At 46.2% G+C, this 22,332-nt stretch overlaps 2 protein-coding genes across 5 annotated transcripts in view; both read left to right on the top strand.

Moving 5' to 3' along the window:
- The window catches only part of LOC136767763 (uncharacterized), an 18,652-nt gene extending 7,611 nt beyond the window's left edge, over positions 1-11,041 (top strand). For 3 of the 4 annotated variants that reach the window (XM_066721752.1, XM_066721751.1, XM_066721750.1), the window contains 17 exons: positions 2,679-2,720; positions 2,872-2,931; positions 3,245-3,286; positions 3,401-3,484; positions 4,089-4,148; positions 4,367-4,432; positions 4,762-4,842; positions 4,958-5,116; positions 5,444-5,503; positions 5,806-5,862; positions 6,128-6,199; positions 6,330-6,389; positions 7,330-7,377; positions 8,067-8,258; positions 8,811-8,849; positions 8,987-9,040; positions 9,488-11,041. In XM_066721752.1, coding sequence (XP_066577849.1) covers positions 2,679-2,720; positions 2,872-2,931; positions 3,245-3,286; positions 3,401-3,484; positions 4,089-4,148; positions 4,367-4,432; positions 4,762-4,842; positions 4,958-5,116; positions 5,444-5,503; positions 5,806-5,862; positions 6,128-6,199; positions 6,330-6,389; positions 7,330-7,377; positions 8,067-8,258; positions 8,811-8,849; positions 8,987-9,040; positions 9,488-9,492 — 1,181 coding nt within the window. In that variant the 3' untranslated portion in view covers positions 9,493-11,041. The remainder of the gene's footprint in view (positions 1-2,678; positions 2,721-2,871; positions 2,932-3,244; positions 3,287-3,400; positions 3,485-4,088; positions 4,149-4,366; positions 4,433-4,761; positions 4,843-4,957; positions 5,117-5,443; positions 5,504-5,805; positions 5,863-6,127; positions 6,200-6,329; positions 6,390-7,329; positions 7,378-8,066; positions 8,259-8,810; positions 8,850-8,986; positions 9,041-9,487) is intronic. The other variant, XM_066721754.1, reaches the window with a different exon arrangement.
- A 1,235-nt stretch (positions 11,042-12,276) lies between these two features.
- LOC136767922 (erythroid membrane-associated protein) lies at positions 12,277-17,777 on the top strand. Its single transcript, XM_066722004.1, has 3 exons — positions 12,277-12,391; positions 13,609-13,635; positions 14,877-17,777. Exons 1-3 carry the CDS (start codon positions 12,283-12,285, stop codon positions 15,422-15,424), a joined length of 684 nt encoding a protein of 227 aa, XP_066578101.1. The 5' UTR covers positions 12,277-12,282; the 3' UTR covers positions 15,425-17,777.
- Positions 17,778-22,332: the final 4,555 nt, after the last annotated feature.

Raw genomic sequence — 22,332 nt, 5'->3', positions numbered from 1 at the left:
CACTTGATTGAACTGTGGTGAAACAAATTGTCTTTAGAAGTCTCGTAATTAGTTGAATGGAATCCACCTCTGTGCAATGAAGGTGTGTCACATGATTTCAGGTTAAATACTGTCTCTGGGAGGTCCCACAGGTGGTTAGTACAATTCCAAAAACTACATCATGAAGACGAAGGAACATTCAAATCAAATCCGGAATAAGGTTCTTCAAAAGCACCAATCAGAGAGAAAACAACTCACATCAAATCTCGACCAGAGTTTGCCAGAAGGCATGTGGTAGAGTAAGATTCTAGGGTCTGATGAGATTAAAATACACTGCTCGAAAAAATTAAGCAAACACTTAAATCATGATGAATGAAATATATTAAAGATCAAAATCTTTACTGTACATTGTGTAATTAATTGATAACAAAATGACGTAACAACGGTCAATGGAAACCAAAATCACAAACCGATTGAGGGCTGGATTCAAACTCATACCGAAAATCAAAGTAAACAATTGAAATCACAGGCTGTTCTAACTCAATAGTGTGTATGGCCCCCACGTGCCTGTATGCGCTCCCGACAACCTCTGGGCATGCTCCTGATGAAACTGCGGATGGTGTCCTGGGGGATCTCCTCCCAGACCTGGATCAGGGCATCAGTGAGCTCCTGGACAGTCTGTGGCGCTAACTTGGCGGTGTCGGATGCACCGATACATAACGTCCCAAAGGTTCTCAATTGGATTCAGGTCTGGGGATCGTGAGGGTCAGTCAATAGCATCAATGCCTTCGTCATCCAGGAACTGCCTACACACTCTGGCCACATGAGGCTGGCCATTGTCCTGCACCAGGAGGAACCCAGGGCTCACTGCATTAGCGTAAGGTCTGACGATGGGTCTGAGGATTTCATCCCGGTACCTAACAGCAGTCGGGACTGTTGGCTAGCATGTGGAGGTCTGTGTGACCCTCCAAGGATATGCCTCCTCAGACCATCACTGACCCACCGCCAAACCGGTCATGCTGGATGATGTTGCAGGTAGCATAACATTCACCAGGGAGTCTCCAGACTCTTTCACGTCTGTCGCATGTGCTCAGTGTGAACCTGCTCTGCTCTCATCTGTGAAGAGAACCGGGCGCCAATGGCGGACCTGCCAATTCTGGTGTTCTCTGGCGGATGCCAATTGAACTGCATGGTGCTGGGCTGTGAGCACAGGTCCCACTAGAGGACATCGGGATCTCATGTTACACTCTTGGAGTCTGTTTCTGACAGTTTGGTCAGAAACATGCACACCAGTAGCCACTGGAGGTCATTTTGTAGGGCTCTGGCTTTGCTCCTCCTGTTCCTCCTCACACAAAGGAGCAGATACCGGTCCTGCTGCTGGGTTGATGTCCTTCTACGGCCCTGTCCATCTCTCCTCGTGTAACGGCCCGTCTCTTGGTATCTCCTCCATGCTCTTGAGACTGTACTGGGAGACGAAACAAACCTTCTTGTGATGGCACGTATAAATGTGCCATCCTGGAGGAGCTGGACTAACTGTGCAACCTGAATGGGCTGCAGGTATCGCCTCATGCTACCAGTAGTGACAAGGACATTAGCAAAATGCAAAACTAGAGAAGAATCAGTCAGGAAGGATAAGGAGAGAGCAATTGTCTTTGACCACCACCTGCAAAACCATTCCCTTTTTGGGGGTTGTCTTGCTGTTGCCTCTCCAGTGCACCTGTTGTCAGTTTCATTTGCACCAAAATAGGTGACATTGATTCACAATCGCTTAGGTTTCCTAACTGGACAGATTGATATCCCTGAAGTTTAATTGACTTGGTGTTTTACTGTGATGACTTTGTGTTCCCTTAATTTTTTTGAGCAGTGTAGAGCTTGTTGGCCTCAACGCTAAGCGCTACATTTGGCGCAAGCCTAACACAGCACATCATCCTGAGAACACCATCCCTACCGTGAAGCATGGTGGTGGCAGGGATGCTTCTCTGTGTCAGGGCCTGGAAACATTGTAAAGAAAGAGGGCAAAATGGATGCAGCAAAGTACAGAGAAATCCTGGAAGAAAACCTGCTGAAACCAGCAAGAGATCTGGAAATTGGGAGAAGATTCATCTTCCAGAAGGACAATAACCCCAAACATATAGCCAAAGCCACACCGGAGTGGCTTAAAATCAAAAAGGTCAATGTCCTGGAGTGGCCCAGTCAAAGCCCGGACCTCAATCCAATTGAGAAAATATGGAAAGAGTTGCTGTTCACCAAAGGGCCCCATCCAACTTGATGGAGCTTGAGCAATGTTGCAAAGAAGAATGGGCAGAAATTGCTGTGTCCAGATGTGCAAAGCTGGTAGAGACATATCCACACAGACTCATGGCTGTACTTGCTGCCCAATCTGCCTCTACCAAATATTGACTGAAGGGGTGATTACTAATGCATTCAATTATTTTCTGTTTTGTATTTGTAATTAATTTAGAACAATTTGCAGATTATATTTTTCACTTTGACATTATGGGCATTTTCTGTGTTGATCAGTAGCAAAAACTCCTGATTAAATCCATTCTGATGTCATGTTGTAACACAATGACATGTGGAAAAGTCCAAGGGGGCTGAATACTTTTGAGAGCCACTGTACCCTTTGATGAAGTGTTGTAATCTTATTTATTTTTTACATTTCTCTCCATCTCTCCATCTCTCTCCCTCTCTCTCCCTAGGTCAGGCTGGGCTCCCTCAGGCTGGCAAAGTCAAGCAGGCTGGTAAGTCTGTCAGTCTGGGGTTCCTTGTGTTTCTCAGTGACAGTGTAACTCAGTCTGGGGGTCAGTGTTTGTGTGTCAGTGTGGGGGGGGGCAGTGATTGTGTCCGTGTGTGTAGTGTGGCGTAGTGAGCTGTGCTGTGTTTGGTACGCAGGGTACGGTAACGGTGCGGGCGGATACCCCACAGCAGCACTTGGCAACGGCTATGGTAACGGTGAGTGACACGTAGGGTGCTGGTGTTGGGGTGGCAGGGACAGCGTGCCTACTATCACACGTGGCATTGGTGGGCAGAATGTTGGCAGATAGGCAGCAGCAGTACTGACTTGCTAACACAAATACACACGCACACACACACTGGTTTTGCAAAGTGTGCAGACAGAAAGGATGTACCCTTTGATTCTCAAGTGTTGAAATCTTTTTGTTTTTTACATTTCCCCCTCTCCCTTTCTCCCCATCTCTCTCCCCTTTCTCCCTCTCCCTCTCCTCTTCCTCTCTTCCTCTCTTCCTCTCTTCCACTCTCTCCCTAGGTCAGGCTGGGCTCCCTCAGGCTGGCAAAGCCAAGCAGGCTGGTAAGTCTCAGTCTGGGGGTCAGTGTTTGTGTGTGTGTGTCAGGGTTGGGGGGGCAGTGATTGTGTCCGTGTGTGTAGTGTGGTGTAGTGAGCTGTGCTGTGTTTGGTCCGCAGGGTATGGTAACGGTGCGGGCGGATACCCCACAGCAGCGCTTGGCAATGGCAATGGCAACGGCAACAGCAACGGCTATGGCAACGGTGAGTGACATGTGGGGTGGTGGTGGTTGGGTGGGGGTGGCAGTGACAGCCTGCCAGCAATCACACAGGGCATTGGTGGGGAGAACGATGGCAAAAAGGCAGCAGCAGCAACAGAGAGGGCTCAGTGATAAAAACACAGGAGAGCAGAGAATATAAAGAGCCCCCTCAGTCACCGCATGCATAGTGGGGGGGTGCATTGTTGACTGTATGAGTCCTAACCCCGGGGGTCTCTCTTCTCGTCCTTCCATGTCAGAATGGGCTGGGCCAGGCTGGGAAAGCCAGCCCCGCAGGTAGATTAGTGTCTTTGTCCCTGTCTGTCTGTGCATGTGCCTGCCTGCTTTGTCCCTGTAAGTCTTTTTATCTGGGTTTGCTTACATTAAAGATATAAAGCAGTGCTGGAGGTCTCTCTCTCAAGGACTTCATGAACCCTGTGAACACGGCTCCACTGTGGCTTGTTCTGTAGTTTTACTGTTGTTCCCTATGGCCTTCACTGCACTTTATTACCTTGACCCTGGAGTATAAAGTTGGCCTATCCTGGACAAAATGCTGTAGAAATAGTTCTCCTGCTATAACATATATTCACTGTCTCTCTCTCCCTCTCCAGGTTATGGTAACGGCTACGGCAATGGCTATGCTGCCGGTCTGCAGCCAGGATATGGCGCAGGTAATTATGACACTCTTGGCTTTCCTGGTTCCATTTCCATTTCCTGCAGCTCCTAGAGCATTTCTGACGGGCGCAGTTTGTGGTCTGGTGTCGGTGTGTGAGATACGGTAACTGTATGACAGCGTGTGGTCGACCGTCTGTGTGCGTGTCCTGTTACACACAGAGCACAGCGTTCCGCATGAGCAGTGACACTGACTGACTGTGTGTGCGTGTTTCAGGTTTGGGCTACCCCAGTGTGCTGGCTGATGGGGCTGGACTGGGTGCTAAGGCTGGGAAGGGAGCAGGTAAGAGCCACAGCCCTGACGCACACATTAGATGCACATGCACTGTTGCGCACACACACACACACACTAAATTAATTTGAATGTAATGTGTAGATGATCTTGTGTAGCAATGCTGTTTCATTGTAATATTCAATACTTTGTAGATCATTCTATATTAGCGATTGTTAAACCTGAGGCATCTACTAAATCACTTAATAATAATGATAATGATGATAACAATAACAATAATCATGGTCAGAGAGCATTGCTTACTGTCAGCCAGGCAGGGTGCCATGTGATCGGGCCAGTTCCTGTTGTGACCTAATTTCCTGTTGTCCTCGGCCCTGTAGGTGGCGCCGGGCCCTATGGAGCCCAGCCCGTGGTGCCAGCTGGCTTGCCTCTTGGAGCTAACGGCAAGGCAGGGAAATACGGTGAGGGAAGTGGGGTCAGGGCAGTGCTGACAATCTGCGCTTACCATGAGGGGTGGGGGGATTCGATACAGTGTGGTGTGTCCTGTCAATCAAGCTGTGCTGTATTGTCCTGCAGGGGGTGCTGGTGGGCTGCCCTATGGTGCTCACCCTGCTCTGCCCACTGGCATCGTCGATGATCGCAAGGCTGGGAAGTACGCCAATGGACAGCTGCCCTATGGAGGACAGGCTGTGGTGCCCGCCGGACTGGGGCCCGAAACTGGACTGGGCAAATATGGTGAGAGAGGGAGGGGAGCGATGGGGGAGGGGTTAGAGGAGAAGGGAGAGAGGAGAGAGGCAAGGAGAGGAAAGGAAAGGGTAGAGAGAACTCATGTTGGGGGAGGGAGGAGAGAGGGGGAAGAGAGGAGAAGGGAGTGAAAGGGATAGGGTGGGAGAGGGAGTGCAAAATGGTAGGGTGAAAAGAGGCTGAGGGGGCTAGTGAGGATCAGTACAGGAGAGTTGGATCAACATGTCAGCTGGTGCTTCCCTTACCAATAACATCACCTCTCTCTCTCTCACTCTCTCTCTCTCTCTCTCTGACTCTCCTCCTCTTTCCTGTGCGTAGGTGGAGCTCAGCCTCCTTTTGCTGCTGCTGGCTTGGGGGACCCTTCTGCTGCCAAATATGGTTAGTCCGTGACCTCACTTACTGAGCACTTCCCAGAAAGCTTACCATATAGAGCAGCTCCACTTGGCTCCCCATGTTGTGTTTTTCTAGTAGTGTCCAATCGGCGCATCAGTCAGTCTGTGTGTGATTGTACATTAGGGTCTATAGGGGGATAGACAGCTGGTGAAAATGGGGGGCTTCTGCCACAATCTCATGGCGACACACGAGTGCAATGAGCAGACAGAGCTCCCCTCCTGCCCGCTCTCCCTCCCCTGGAGCCCAGCCCAGCCGGAATTAACCACAGATCCTCTTCTTAACTGCAGGGGGTGCTGGTCAGCTTCCCTACAATGGAGCACCAGTGATTCCTGCTGGACTGGATGGTAAGCGCTCTCTCTCTGTTTTGCTCTGTGTGCTTGCCTGTGCTAATCCCCCCTCTCTACACCTCCCTCATTTACTTTATTTTTCCCCTCAGTTGTTCTCTCTTTCTCCCTCTCCCCTTCATGCTTTCTTCCACTCTCTCTCTCTGCCTCTTTCTCTGAGTGACTGTAGTACAGAGAGAGGTACAGTGAAGGTGCATCCCAGAGAGGAAAAGGACTGATTCTCCTGCCCTCTGTCCCTGTGTGTGTTCGTCTGTCTGTGTTTTAGGAGCCGGTCAGCTGCCTTTTGAAGCGCAGGCTGCTGGTCTGGGGGCTGAAGAGAAATCAGCTGGGAAATATGGTAGGACCCCAATCACTTTGGTGTATGTGTCTCTCTCTCTGCATCTGACTGTGTGTCTGCCTGTGTCTCAGTCTTGCTGTCTGACTTTGTGTATATCACTGTCTGAGCATCTCTCCCCTCTTTCTCTCAGGTAATGGTCAGCTGCCCTATGGTGCTCAGCCTGCCAGCCTGGGGGCTGAAGGGAAATACGGTGAGATCAATTGGCCAGATCTGGAGTCAGAAAAGACCCTGTCTCTGCACTGTGTCCCCCTCCTTGGTTGGGTAGTGTTGCTGTGCACTGCATGTCTGTACCCCCTCCCACCTCTGCTTGCTATGTGAGAGGTGTCTGATTGGAGCTCTGGGTTCTCTCTCCCTCCCTCACCACACTGTGAAAACCTCAATGTGTTGCCCAAGAAACACAGCATGTGTGAAGTTGGTCAATTACAGTACTAATGTAAGAGGAAATACCTGCCAATTGGATGAGATCCTTTTCAAAACAAGCAAGCATCTGAAACTGCTTTTTTACTTCATTTAGGGACAAGATTCTCACTGTGTCAGTGTCAGATTGCTGCTAGTGGGGTTTGTGTTCCTGGTAGAGAAGAAAACAAACAACCTTAATTCTCTCACCCAGTAATGTACAACCTGAGACATTATCTATGCAGGATAATTCCAAAACTGTTTTCTGATTTCAGGTTGGTATAGTTATTTGAAAAATCGTATTACCTTTACAAACCAAATAATGTACCTATAATGAGAGGCATCTAGTTAAGATTTTCTTTTATTGTTTACATTGCATTGACAAATAAGGGTGTAAACTTGCCAGCAAGAACACAGACGCTATTGATTGATTGTAAGAGATGTTTCACAGCATCCTACAATATACAGGAAATTACCTCACGCTGTCAGTAATTCGCTAGTTTGTTCCTCCGCCTGTGTGCGCACTGCTAACTGGGGCATTTTGTAAGGTCATTCCTAACACCTGACCCAGCGAACCAGTGCGTTTGCTGCCATTGGGGAAACTGCAGTCTCTGCTCTGAGGTATCCCACAATTCCTTGCGACTCTCCCCTACCACAGGATCCGCCAGAGTGCACAGAGGCCATGAACACAACCTGTGTGTGTGTGTGTATAACCGCTATGTCTGCTCTTCCAGGTCCTGGGGGCGGAGCTGGGTACATGAACGGAGGACTGCAGCCAGCAGGTGAGACTGACGGCAGCTCTGAGACAGACAGACAGACGGACGGACGGACAGACAGATGCGGTCACATGAGCGTCAATGGCACTGGCTTTGGACTGTGTAACTGTACTGGTTTAACAATGACTAAACTATAGGGAACCACTGTTGGATAATGGACTGGACAGACTAATGCAGTGGTTTAAACCAGTATATTGAACTAGAATGACTGCCCTGTGTCATTACACTGCTTAGAGCTGACTGGGCTGGGGTTACTGTACTGTGTAATTATACTGGTTCATGTTGACTGGGTTACTGCTACTGGATAAGGTACCCTATTAAGAGCACTGGACTGGAGTGACAATACTGTGTGCCAGCACTGGTTTAAAATGACCAGACTGTCGTGAAATATATAGAGGTATGGTATGGCACTGTGTCAATGCCCAAGTGTAAGGTCAGTATTAATGTCCATGACTGTCAAGTGCCTGTTCATCTGCACACGCATCCTGCTGTGTGTGTGTAAGAGCTGCCTGTAGCTGTGTGCTTATCTGTGTGTGTCAGTCTGTCTGTGCTGTCCACGTGTGTGTGTGTATGCGTCTGACAGGTGTGTCTGTCTGTTTCCCTGTCCGTGTGTCTGTCTGGTGCGTTTGTGCTTCTGTCTGCGTGTCGGCTTGCTAACCCCGCTCCCCTCCCCCTCGCCCCCCAAACTCTCGCAGGTTCAGAAGTCACTGCTGCTCCCCTGCTCCCCACTGCTACTGGCTCCTCCTTCCTTCCAGCAGACAGCCAATCGCAGGCTCAGCTGCCTGCACAGGCAGAGCAGCCACATGCTCAGCTACAGCCGCAGCAGCAACAACATGCACAGCTACAGCAGCCCTACGCTCAGGGCAAGGGTAACACGTGCAAGACAGGTATGACACAGAGACAGACAGGTGCTGAGCACAGATGGGGAGAGAGAGTGGGAGAGTGAAAGAGCGAGAGAGAGAGAGAGAGAGAGAGAGAGAGAGAGAGAGAGAGAGAGAGAGACTGCTAATAAACAGAGTGATTTCTGCTAAGACAAGGTGAGAGTGACTGATCTCTTTGACAGAGACAGAGGCAAGATGAAGCTCCAGAGTTATCAGTAGAGACAGAGTAGTCAGTAGAGAGGGTGTGTCTTGCTCTGAGTACCTGCTTCTGCACTCCAGATCCGTCTCCAGCTTCCTGCTTTCGCTGCTCCACACTAACATCCCCTTCTGCCCACCAACATCCCGGCACACTGGAATACTGCGCATTGACTCCTCAACACATTGACTCACAGCACACCGAGACACTTACACCCTGAATTACTGTGCACTGACTCAATTTCACGCTCGCCCCCTCAAACGCTCGCTTGTTCACTCTTTCAAACTGTCAGATCCCGCCCTCTCCCCCATCTCACTCCCTCACTCTCCCTCTCTCTCTGACGTGTTCTTGGCGTGTTGCAGGTTACCAGGGGCAGTTGGGAGCAGGACAGGGACCCTACGGTGAGTCCAACGCACTTCAGTTCTGTCACCGATTATGCAGTCATGACCTTGTCACACTTTCCCAGTGAGCGGGAATGTATCTGAGGTGTCACTGTGTTGAAAATGCCTAGTAACTGTGTTCACCCCTGTGTTCCCAGGTGGGAAGGAGGGCAAATACGGGCTGAACGGATTCTTCGGCAATGGATACAGAGGTGAGAGTCGTAACACATCGGACATGTGGGGAATAACGCAGATTAATCACACCCTTGTTCTCGTTATGGACTTTGCACACTATCAGCTAGCCAGCATGTTGAATATATCAAATATACCTCAGTAATAAACGCACACAATAGGGGAACAGAGGATAACTGGCTGAGAAGGGCAGGGTGTAGCCTGGGGGCAGAGAGGCTAGAGATAATAATTGATACGTCAGTACTAATGGAGACACAGTGGGACAGGAGACCCAGTGAGAGAGACGGACGATTATGAGAGCCCTGCATTTTGCGCAGCTTAGATAATGATAACTGCTATCCAAACAATTAAGTCATACAAAACGCAGGGTCCTAGTCTGTGAGTCAGGGACTACATTTTAACAGGTTTTCCTTCCTCCCTCTCTGTCTCTGTCTCTGTCTCTGTCTCTCTCTCTCTCTCTCTCACAGGCTGATTCTGGGATATGGCTCGTTTGACTTCAGTTTAATATTTTATCACTTTTATATGTTTTTTTGTATATTTGTTTTCTTACTCCTCTGTTGTTTTCACCTTTTTCCCTGTTGTGTGTGTGTGAGTGAGAATCTGTACATTGTAAACTTTTTCCCATTGATCACAGAAGCAGTTATGATCTCCCCCCCCGCCCCCAATTAATAAACAACCTAGTCTCCCCCTCCTCCCCCCCAGACACACACAGACACACACACAGACAGGCTTCCCTCCCTCTTTGATCATTGGACACCCTCCCCTACAACAGAATGTCCACAGAGAAGAGGCCTAAGACTAATAAAACACATGACTCCCAATGCAAGTGGTCATGATGTGTTATTTGTGAAGCTATGCAAGAGAGAGGGACTCTGTCTGGTGTTGCGGGACCCTGGTGTGTGTCTGGGACAGCTGCGGTCAAGGAAGCCCCTCCCCGCCTCTTCCTTAAAATGGCTGTATAAGCAGCGTGTGGCTGTGCTAGTATCTTTGCACACTAGGGAATAGTGTATCGAACCCAGGCAAAGATCTCGCTTCACTGGGGGTGTGGAAGTGGAGGTCAGTATGAGAGTCAGGGGGTTGGATGGGTGTGGGGTATTAACAGGGAGTGAGGGGGTGTCCCAGTCCAGTTTCAAGCAGGACAGTGTGGGGAGATTGAGGAGTGGCAAGACAGTGTAACTCAATCAGGACAGTTGGATTATTATCCTATTTATATTGCTTTTTTTTTTTTTGGCAGGAAAAGCGATTTTTAGTTTTTACTTTCACCTAAACCCCAACCCCAACCCCCTACTCTGCTCTAGTCCTGGGCCTGGAGTAGATGGCATGGCCACAGATTGGGAGGGGGAGCAAGGGATTGTGGGTGTAGTAGTACACTCTTGCACTCAAGCACAGAAGGGGACAGGGAACGGCAGGACTGTTTGTTGCCAATGATGCTCACTGGTCTTCTAGTGTGTGTGTGTGTGTGTGTGTGTGTGTGTGTGTGTGTGTGTGTGTGTGTGCGCCTCTGCCTGTGTTCAGCATCACAACCCACTGTCTCAGTTGGTAGTGCTGGAAAAAGGCTGTTTGTCTACAGTGCATTACAGCCTGACCCCTGCTTCCCACTCTCACTCACACACACTCTCTCTCTCTCTCTCTCTCACACACACACACACACACACACACTCTCACACAATGCCTCAGAGGGGCTTTTGATGGTCTGAATAATGGGGCCAGAGTTTAAACATCAGTCCAAAGCAATTAACCCAAGCTCTATGATATCATTAGTGTTTTTAATAAGTTCCCTATTAAAGATATTGGTGCTAGTGCTGTATACAATAGTGTCTTTACCAGGGTCCCCTCACGTTCCCAGTGGGCAACAATGTAGGCATTCGGAGTCTGTTGCCATGGTGCTTGTCTGTTGCAAATTACTTTCTCATTTTTAACTTTTGCTGGAAAGTTTTATAAATCAACTATTTCCCTGTTTGTGTTGCAACATCTGTCCTGTCCATAGAGACCACTGACAATAAAATCTGTTCACATTGTAATGACTTGTCAAGCTATTTTCCTTGTTTGCTCTCTCTTGTTACCTTGGTTTACGTTCAGTCTAAAACGCCTAATCAGATGGCTTTAGTGGCTTTAGTGTCCCGATTCACACACAGACCCAGGGCCACAGACCAATCAGAAGTAATAACCACCCACATGGAACCATATATATATATAATATAATATAATATATATAATATTTTTTCTAAGATGGCATGTGTAATGACAACATCAATTAATATACATATAGTAACATCCTGGTGGTTCAGGCCTTGGTCTCCTGTGCCACAGTGCAGTAGATTACATTATAACAAATGTGAATAGTACTGGTGTACATATTTTACACTATTTCATGTTTAATATATATATTGTTGTGACACACACACAGTCCTGTTGGTGTGTTTTCATTGTGCATCAGTACATTATATATATATACATACACACACACACATTTATATAATGTACTGATGCACAATGAAAACACACCAACAGGACTGTGTGTGTGTCACAACAATATATATATTAAACATGAAATAGTGTAAAATATGTACACCAGTACTATTCACATTTGTTATAATGTAATCTACTGCACTTTGAGAGAAAGTTGATTACCAACAACATCATAATACAATCATATTACATTTTTAATTTTGTTAATATGCGCATGTAAAAAGTGTCTGCTGTTCACCATGGTTAGTTCTAGTACAGCGGGTATATTATACAGTCACCCCACCAAGATGGCACTTCTCTTAACATGTCACAATGAGGACACTTTGTAGAACTTCCTCTAATTCTGTGTGGAGCCATGTACAGTGCCTATACCTATTTTGAATGTAATAAAATGCTCTTGACAGAGTGCAGTTATTATTTGCTTGCTGTGGGGTTGTGCTGCACTGGGTGTTACTATTGTACGCTTGTCTTGTTTTTACACAAAATATTTGACTGAACAGCAGTTTATAGCAGAATATGAACTTTTATGAACCCAAGACAATGAATATACAAAACTAACGTACTGCTAATAAAAAGCCTGCTAATACCTACTAATGTGATAACAAAGCCCTAGTATGTTGATGCGTACTCTCTCCTGGCTCTGTGTATAGCATCGGCTATTTGTGACGTCATTGCATCTGTCGTCGGCTTTGATACCGACGATGCAATGACGCGCCCGCAGGGTTTGTGGGAGTCGTTCTTTAATCAGCTACGTATGACGTCACACAGAGCGCATCCAGCACAGCAAACTGTGATGCGCCGACGCGTTCATTTGTTAAATGGTCGGGATCTGGGCAGACCTGCAAAAAATGGCGGACCCAGAATACATCCTAAGACAAGATTGAAAAAGATGTCGGTGAAAGGTAGTGTTAAACTGTACATTCAACAGAATGGAAAGTGTCAAAAAATATTAATAATATTAACATTGAACAGTGTATATGTGTGTGACCAGCCCAGTCTCAGTACTGTCCAGTGTCATACAGTTATTTATATATTGGAGCTGATCCCGAAATGTCAGAAAATAGTGTTGTTTGCTCGTTTTTATTTGAGACACACCCCCCCCCCCCCTCGGTACCAAGCGGGCTCGAAATGCATGCCCACCCCCACCGCAATCCTCAACTTTCTTTTCAGTTTCTGTTCAAACATGACATGTAAAAGGCAATGGATGAATGCTGAATGTGAAGTGTGAGTGTGAAGGAGCTGTTGTGTCTTGCCATTAAACAGCACCCCTCCTTCACTTTAAACAGAGATGAGTCCACTAAAGGTCTATGGCAATATACACAAACTCCTTTCCTGTAACCACATATCGCTAACACTGTTATGAAGTCAAGCTGGTTTTGTTTCTGCGCATAATGAAAACACGCTGTATTGTTTACAACGCAAAAGAAAAGACGTACATATTCTTACCCGGCTTTATGAAGAAATGTAAGCCATTGCATACGCGGTGCAAAGGTCTTGTTTAAAGGTCTTGTGCGCGTTTGCACACAGTATGCTAATTTACATCGGAGGCTGGGAAAGAGAAGTGAAGTGTGTTGAGAGTCGGTAATAGTGTCCATGAGGTGAAGGACATATTGTATCCCTGGCAGATAATGGTATGATCTAGTGGGAGGGAGCTTTGACAATATATAACAGAGCTCTGTTGTCCAGGAGCAAGTGGATGGGCCTGAAGTGCAACTGCTGCAGCATTTTCAGAAGCAATTACGGAAAGGGAGGTACATTGTGAAATATATTTGACTGATGCCATTGGACAGCAAGCAAGTCACGTCGGCCGAGCTGCTTCTCCAGAAGAGCTGACAGAGTCTGAGAAACGGGCGCCAACTGCGCAGAGCACGAAGTATCATATTAATATTGCTGTGTCTTCTGCTCTCTGTCCACTGTGGTGACATATTAACAGTTATAGGGCTGTTAGTATTTTAATGTAATGTTTGTCCTCAAGAGCTACAGACTCTCCTCAGTGTCTCTCCGGCCCCCAGACTTCATCACATCATCATAGTTTGAAGCCCTGTAGCACAGAGAGAGAGCACTTCAATATGACAGCTCATCCTGTCAGTCTGTAACACTGTGTGTCTCTCTGTTTCAGAGCTGGACATGTTTCGCAGGCATGCAGGTGAGTGTGTTTTGTGCTGCACATCGTCAGCAGTCTGGAGTGTCTTAAACAGATCTGTGAACACTGTGACAATAGTGCAGGACTGTGCTGTGCAGACTGAGACACAGCCACTGCTCACACAGCCTCAGCAAGGTGTCCCTCTACGGTGGAGATGGAGGGAATCGGAGCAGAAAGCAGCAGAGCATCACCCTGAACTGACACAGCAGCTGTGTCCTCAGCCCAGAGAGACTGTCAGTCGGGTCTGAGCCAAACTGCCCTGAGAGCTTAGGCAGTTTGGCTCATCAAATGTGACATCAAATTATTATTATTATTATTATTATTATTATTATTATTATTATTATTATTTCTTGGCAGACGCCCTTATCCAGGGTGATCATTTGGATTAAATCAGCTTAGTTCAATAGGGGTTGCAGCAGTAATTATCTCACTGAGTTGAGAAATCTATAAAAAATTGAAAAGAAAATGGCAGTTTTTGTATTTGCCTTTCCATTGATGTTGAAACTCTGGAAATCAGCTGTTTCTCTTGCTTAATTAGTGACACAGTGCTGTTTGCAGAAGATTCTATCATGTATGGACTTTGCATATTTTATTTTGTATATATTGTGTGAAGAGTCGTAGAAATCCGGAGAGACAGATATATTTCCAATCAAAAGTTTTTATTACAAGCAGCTTGCTAGGAAGAGGTTCAAGAGGCGATCTCAAGAACAGACTTAGAGAAGTTACAAACTACAGGCACTTTTATGCCGACCAGACAGGAGAGAAAGATAACAGGACCCACGTCTGTCCCGTGATGAGTGCAAGTTCAGTTTCTGCCTGACAACTGCTCAGGAAGACCAATATATAGTCAAACCAGGGAGAATTAAAGCATATGTAATGTTTAATATAAGGGGGGTTTGTACGATGTATCAAGCCCAAATTGCTGTAGAAAACTGGTTCTTATCAGACTCTGTTCCTCTTGGTATCAGGGTTGCACTATAGCACAGTACTGTAACATAGCAAGGCCACGAGACAGTCACCTTGTTTACACAGACACACAGGGAAAGAAATGCAGTTCATCATTGTGTATCCTGTTGTACATCGTATCTGGTCCTGTGTTGGTGATAGATTCTCCATTTAATTAGTGCTTGTGGTTGACATAATCAGCTTCTGAGTCGACTTGGAAACCATTCATTGTTATCTCCTCTTTTCTTCACAATTGCTGTGTCTGTTTTCTTAATGTTTCTCTCCTCTCTGCTCCACAGTGGATGTGACTCTGGACCCCAATACAGCTCATCCCCGTCTCATCCTGTCTGAGGATGGGAAACAAGTGAGACTGGGAGGCAAACGACAGGCTCTCCCTGACAATCCAGAGAGATTTGATTCTACTATCAATGTCCTGGGAAAGGAGGGTTTCAGTTCAGGGAGCCACTACTGGGAGGTGGAGGTGGGAGAGAAAACTAAGTGGGATTTAGGAGTCGCCAGAGAGTCCGTCAACAGGAAAGGGCCGATTACAGGGAGTCCAAAGAAGGGTTACTGGACTGTGTGGCTGAGAAATGGGAATGAGTACAAGACTGCTGCTGACCCCCCTGTCCTCCTCCCCCTGACCTCGAAGCCCCAGAAGGTGGGGGTGTTTGTGGATTATGAGGGGGGGCAGGTCTCCTTTTACGATGTGGGTGGCAGGTATAATATCTGCACTTTCACTAACACCTTCACTGAGAAACTCTATCCATTCTTCAGCCCCTGTTACAATGATAGAGGTGAAAACACAGCCCCTCTGATCATCTCTCCTGTCCGTCCCAGGAGGTCATGAGGGTTAATGGATTTAATTGCTTACTTCAATACCGCACCTCGTTGGTGTCTGTTTATATTTTGAATATGCCTATTTTTATAGACTTTTATATTCCTAATTCTGTCACGTGACTGAAGTAATATTAGATTTCATTTGATTTATGAGGCACAACAAGCGTTGCCTTAATCCCCCTGCCATTACACCTGTGTGTGTGTGACTGAGCACTGAGCCACTTTAAACACAGGCTTTGAGGACAAAGGCAGAAAGACGCTGAAGGAACTGCAGCTCAAGCGAATGAGCCATGCAATTGTGGGCTTGTTTATGAGGCACCGTTAGGGACATAATTCACTCCTCTGTACAAAAACTGTATAGTGAGACACACACACTGTATACTGAGACACACACTGTATACTGAGACGCACACACTGTATACTGAGACACACACACTGTATACTGAGACACACATTGTATACTGAGACGCACACACTGTATACTGAGACACACACACTGTATACTGAGACACACACTGTATACTGAGACACACACTGTATACTGAGACAACCACTGTATACTGAGACACACACACTATACTGAGACAAACACTGTATACTGAGACAAACACTGTATACTGAGACACACACTGTATACTGAGACACACACACTGTATACTGAGACACACACTGTATACTGAGACACACACTGTATACTGAGACACACACTGTATACTGAGACACACACACTGTATACTGAGACAACCACTGTATACTGAGACACACACACTGTATACTGAGACAAACACTGTATACTGAGACAAACACACTGTATACTGAGACACACACTGTATACTGAGACACGCACTATATACTGAGACACACACTGTATACTGAGACACACACACTGTATACTGAGACACACACTGTATACTGAGACACACACTGTATACTGAGACACACACTGTATAGTGAGACAAACACACTATAGTGAGACACACACACTGTATACTGAGACACACACACTATATACTGAGACACACTGTATACTGAGACACACACTGTATAGTGAGACAAACACACTATAGTGAGACACACACACTGTATACTGAGACACACTGTATACTGAGACACACACTGTATAGTGAGACAAACACACTGTATACTGAGACACACACACTGTATACTGAGACACACACACTATATACTGAGACACACTGTATACTGAGACACACACTGTATACTGAGACAAACACACTGTATACTGAGACACACACTATATACTGAGACACACACTGTATACTGAGACACACACTGTATACTGAGACACACTATATACTGAGACACAAACTGTATACTGAGACTCAGACACTTTATACTGAGACATGTATCCAGGGCAGATTTTTAAAACTCATTTTGAATTATTGTCTAGCAATACATCCCACTAGAATTAGCTCTGCTGGACGAGAGCAGCTGTCTCCCGCAATGGGTTTATGGATAATCACAATCATGTTGCGCTGCAGTGTGTCTGTGAGTCTCCAGGTGTCTCTTCTCTTTGCCCAGAGCACAGCTGGGTTTCAGGCCCACAAGCCCGCTGTGGAGCTGAGAGAGAAGCTGGTGTGTCTGTCAGGTGGCTCTGGAGGCGGAAGTGTCTTTGCACAGTGCGATGTGTTCAGCTGTGGAGCGTATTCACAGCCTCCGTTTGTAACGGTGTAATTCAGCAACTCACTGCGTGCGACCAGTGCTGCTCATGAGACTCTACTGGTTTATCAATGATGTCTGGTTCAATGTGTTGCATCCTCCTAAAGTAATTACAGATCGTATACTGATTGTAAACTGCAGCAAGGAAAATGTGATCTCTTTATTAGATTGGGGTATGAGGTATCCAGATTTGTTTATTTACATTGCAATGTTATATACGGGTAATTGTTGTTTTCATTGTGTTCTTACCTATGACAGGGTCGATCTGAGTGCACGTTCTTCATTCATGTCTATGAGGAGGGGAAGTTAGATGGATAATACATGGGGAAACTAATATCCAAATGAGTACCGCCGCCTAGACATAATGTGTACAATATACTGTATGGAGTTAATATGGTTGTCTGAATATGGTTGTCTATTGGATTTTAACGTTCTGTATTTAATTATAGATCTAATGGGGAAATATTATGCAGCCTTCTAAGAAGGGAGGGTCCAGGTGTTGGGCTATATAAAGCTGACTGTCGGGGCACAGGAGGTGGCTGATTTAGGTTTAAGTGCTAGTGTGGTTTGTTGTTTTATTTTTGTTCATCCTATCTTCTTTCTTGTTTTTGTGATTCACTCACCAAGACCTACCACAGTTCCATGTGAATTCCAATGGACAATACATTAAATTTTGGACTCTATTATTTTTCTCTGAGCTTTTTTTTTTTGCGATCCCTCACATTACCAACAGTGCTGCAGGGTCCTCTACTCACAGGCTGTGTAAACATATCACTGCCATCCATTGATTTATGTGGAGTTTTTAAAGAACATTTTGTATCGAGTAAATTCATCACAGAATAACAATTTCAGATGAAGCTTTGCTGTGAGTGGAGATGGTATTTCTGTCGGGTAATTGAGTCAGTAAGAGTTTGTTTTCAGTGTTGTATCCTGTAATGAAGCATTGAAGCGCCTCAGGACTGATGATTGACATTATTTACTCTTTGAAACATAGATACTGATTCTTCTCATCACTGTTTTTTAAAATGATTGTTGTATCTTCTCTATTGAACAATTCAAAGTCAATAAAACGTTGTTGTGTGGGCAGATTGCACCCTTGTGTTGGATTGCTCAGTTGTGGAGTCCAGTGCTCCAGTCCCTGTCATAGTTCATGAATGGATTATTCAGCGTCTCCCTTGACGTGTGTTTTCAGATTGCACTGTTGGACAGAGGGCTACACAATATGTCAGCCCTGCTCAGTGGTGGCTGGTGGAAAGTTTTCTAGGTAGGGCTGTACCACATACAACAATTTCAGCAACAATCCCAGTATGATTTAATGCAAAACAGTGAAAGTTTAAGAAAAAGTTTAAGAAAAACAGTTGAAAGGATAGTTCACCCATAAATGACAATTCTGTCATCATTCACTCGCCCTCATGTTTTTCCAAACCTGTTTGACTTTCTTTCTTCTGTGGAACACAAAAGAAGATATTTTGAAAAATGTAGTTAACCAAACAACATTGGTGCCCATTGACTTCCATTATATGGACAACAAAAAACAAAAAGCATTGAGACATTTCTCAAAATATCTTCTTTTGTGTTTTGCAGAAGAAAGAAAGTCATACAGGTTTGGAACAACATGAGGGTGAGTGAATGATGACAATCTTGTAAATGTCAACTGACCTCTTACACGTGGAATTATTTGAGATTTATTTTTAAATGTCAACTATACACAAAAAACCCACACTGGGGCTCAACATGAACAAATGTACACTGCCAGTCAAAGTCTGAGTACATCTGCTTGACACCTGGTTATTCATTAAGCAGCTATTGGGAATTAATTTACTGGTCTCAATTAAATGGTGAGCCTCCAAGACCAAGTTCAACAAATGAGACTGAGGACAGCTATGTACAAGAAAACTCAATGTGGTGAAAAAAACCTGCATGTTTTCCTGACAGCTTATTTGTACAGGAATTTTGCTCTTCTCTCCTTCTCTCAATGACTTTCTTATTGAAGTCAGGAATGTCCCTGACAAGTTTCTTCTCCGTGGAAAGCACAGCCAGAGCATTAAGGTGATCCTGTGTCATGGTGTTTCTCAAGAAGGTCTTGATCCTCTTCAAAGTAGAGAAGCACATGGAACAGTGTTGGCAAGCATCAGGATGGTATCACATACCTGTAAAATATACATCATCAGCTTAAATGTACAATAAAGCTATTTTGATTAAAGTGATTGTGACTGAACACATGTCCACGTCAATTATGTGATTACTAAGGTTTTAACACCAGTATTCTTAATTGCACTTTACAGTATGTTTACTTCTCCTGATCTATAACTTGTTATTGGTTTCCCCAACAAAACAAGGTCTACAGGGGCATGTCCATCAATAAACCATGTGAGGATGCCTTATACGCTGAATTCCTTTCCTATGTCTGTGGATGACAACAAATCATCATGCTGCTTGTGACTGCTCTGTCATAAACCTGGAATGTACGGAGTGAACAAAAATACAAATGCAAATTGAAATTGCAGACAGCCTGCTGCATCATTTGACCAAAGTCAGCTGTAGTAATATGCCATCCTGTGTCTGTTTCATTTTGTTTACCTGTGTAGCCAGCCTCTGTTCTCCTGGTCCCAGCATCCTCCGGCGCTTTATTGGTGCTGCTGGTCAGATGCACTGTCCGCACACAGAGAGGGAATGGAAGCCCTGGTCCAAAAAATAAAGTTAATAAATAAAAAATAGAGTGATGTGCTCTATGACAATCATTCACTTTGATGGCATGGTACATTTAGGCTTTTACAGACTGCTAGAAGTCTAACAACATATCTTTCTAACAACAACAGCTTTATCAGCCAATAGTAAATATAGTTATTTACCTGATCGTTTATTTACCACTTTCGTAGACATGAAAATGTGCCTGTTTTTATCCAGCTCCTCATTGTGTTTCCTCATCGCAATCCTGTGGCGATGTTCACTCTTCTCAATATGGCTAGCTTGACAGAATTACCCATGTGTGCCCTGGTGTTCCCGTGTTTCCTTACTTTCTCAGACAGGTGCTTCATATCTCTCACTCCCGCAGCTGTCCATGCTGGATCTGTCCCTGTTGTTTTAAAAAGCAAGCATGGAAAACAAAATAAGCGCATCCACATAGCCAGGCCTTTTTGGTGTACCAACTACGAGAGAAGCCTCATGCGTACAGCTTCCCTTTTCTGCTCGCCTGCAGTCTGACTGCGAGGTCCGGTTGGTCTGGGCCGGCTCTTTCGACTCTAGTTTTTCCGCCAAATTTCTCCTCTCAAATGCACTTTGGAAGAAAGATTTTACAGAGTTAGGGCTGGGACTGGAAGCAGTGATAATTATGCTCCCCATTGTCATGTAATTAAAATGGCGCCCCCGCAGACTAGTCCTGACTTTAGCAGTGGCTCGTTAGGATTAGATTTGAGGCCGCTGATTGGCTAAATTTTATGTCCTATCTTGAATATGTTCATATCTTGAATCAGCAATTGGCTAAATTGCCCCCTGTAGGCGCTCCTCTCTATCGCCCCAGAGCTGAACTTGCGGACAGGCAGAGCGGGGACATGTAGGGAAGCATATATTTTGCACAGATCATTTTCTATCATATCATATGAAATTGTTATAATGTATTATTATTATTATTATTATTATTATTATTATTATTATCTTATGTGTCTGTGTGTGTGGCTCAAGGGGGGTAGCACCCTAGCGCCCTCTATTGGCCAGCTGTCACTGGCCCTGCTGCTCTGGGACTGAACTGTGCCTTCACTGACACCCCTCATGTGACAGGACCAGTGGTGGTTCTAGACTATTTCAGCTGGGGGGGCCTGGCTGGGGCCAGTTGTAATATTAGGGGGACCATCAATTTCTCTGCGGTGCTGGAGTACTGGAGTGGAGTGCTGGGTGTTTTGTCCGCTATACTAGCGGGGGGTGCTGACTGAGTTTTGGTACACAGCGTTAGCAGGGGGGTTGTACTGATGGTGTTTTGTCTGCAGTGCAATTTAGGGGGGCCATAGTGGGGCCAAGCTTGCTATCATGGGGGCACTGGCCCTCCCTGGCCCCCCTGGCCCTCCTTCAGAACCACCCCAGAACAGGACTGTTCCACTGTACTTCTTGGGATTTCGGCACATGTTTAATTGATTGGTTAATTACACGTTTCTGTACCGAGCCACCTGCCCCTAATCAGCCGTCAGGGCCGTCCCCCACACCCCCCTGGATCCCTGTTGACTGCAAACTGAATACAGAGAGAGAGACACCAGGAGCAGCTCTCCCTACACTGACCGGCTTCTGGACCATGAGCTCAGCGTAGCACTTACTTGCAGATCCAGGTGGTGGCTCCGGCTCCAGCGTGAAGGTTAAAAATATGAGGCCCATCATATTTTTCACTTCACTTGTGGCGAATGTTACAGGTTTTCACTGCTTAATGGATAAAGGAATTATTCAGAGTCACAGAAGTGCACACACACACACACATATATATGTATACAATTTCACTCTCAACAGCACCACAATAGATCACACAGCCATCTATACCTACCTGGGCCTACTAATAAACTCCTCAGGCAACTTCACCCTCGCTGTGAACACCCTCGCTGACAAAGCATGCAGGGCATACTACATCATCAGGGAGAAGATCAGCTCCCTGAACCCCTCGGTGCTGCTGTGGACGAAACTCTTTGACAACGTTATCCTGCCCATCCTGCTGTATGGCAGTGAGGTCTGGGGCCCGGTTATCAGCACCGACTTCGACAAATGGGAGAGGAGCCCCACAGAAGGCCTGCATGCCGAGTTCTGCAGGTACATATTGAAGCTCCACAGGAGCAGCCCCAACAATGGCTGCCGAGCCAAACTGGGGCGCCTGCCTCTGGGTTGTGCAGTGCAGAAGAGAGCCCTGAAATACTGGCTGCACTTGAAACACAGCAGCCCAGAGACCCATCAGCACAGCGCCCTGAGGCAGCAGGAACGCAGCCCCCACACAGACACCCTCGGCCAGCTGGCCCTGAGGCTCTGTGCCCAGAGCCACACCGACAGCACAGAGCTGCTGAGCAGCCGAGGCAAGAGACAGCCCCCCCAGCTCCAGCACATCACTGCAGCGCTGCAGCTACATCAAGCACTGGGCTCAACAAACCAAACAGCAGAACAAGCTGGAGTGCTACAGGGCCCTGGGCAGAGGATACAGCCCGGCAGAATACCTGACACTAGTCACAGACACCCAGCAGAGACTCTGACCAGGTACAGACTGAGCGACCA

This window comes from Amia ocellicauda, chromosome 14, assembly GCF_036373705.1.
Source record: "Amia ocellicauda isolate fAmiCal2 chromosome 14, fAmiCal2.hap1, whole genome shotgun sequence".
NCBI lineage: Eukaryota > Metazoa > Chordata > Actinopteri > Amiiformes > Amiidae > Amia > Amia ocellicauda.
Note: the sequence above shows the minus strand (reverse complement) of the source record. Positions and strands in the feature narration are given on the sequence as shown.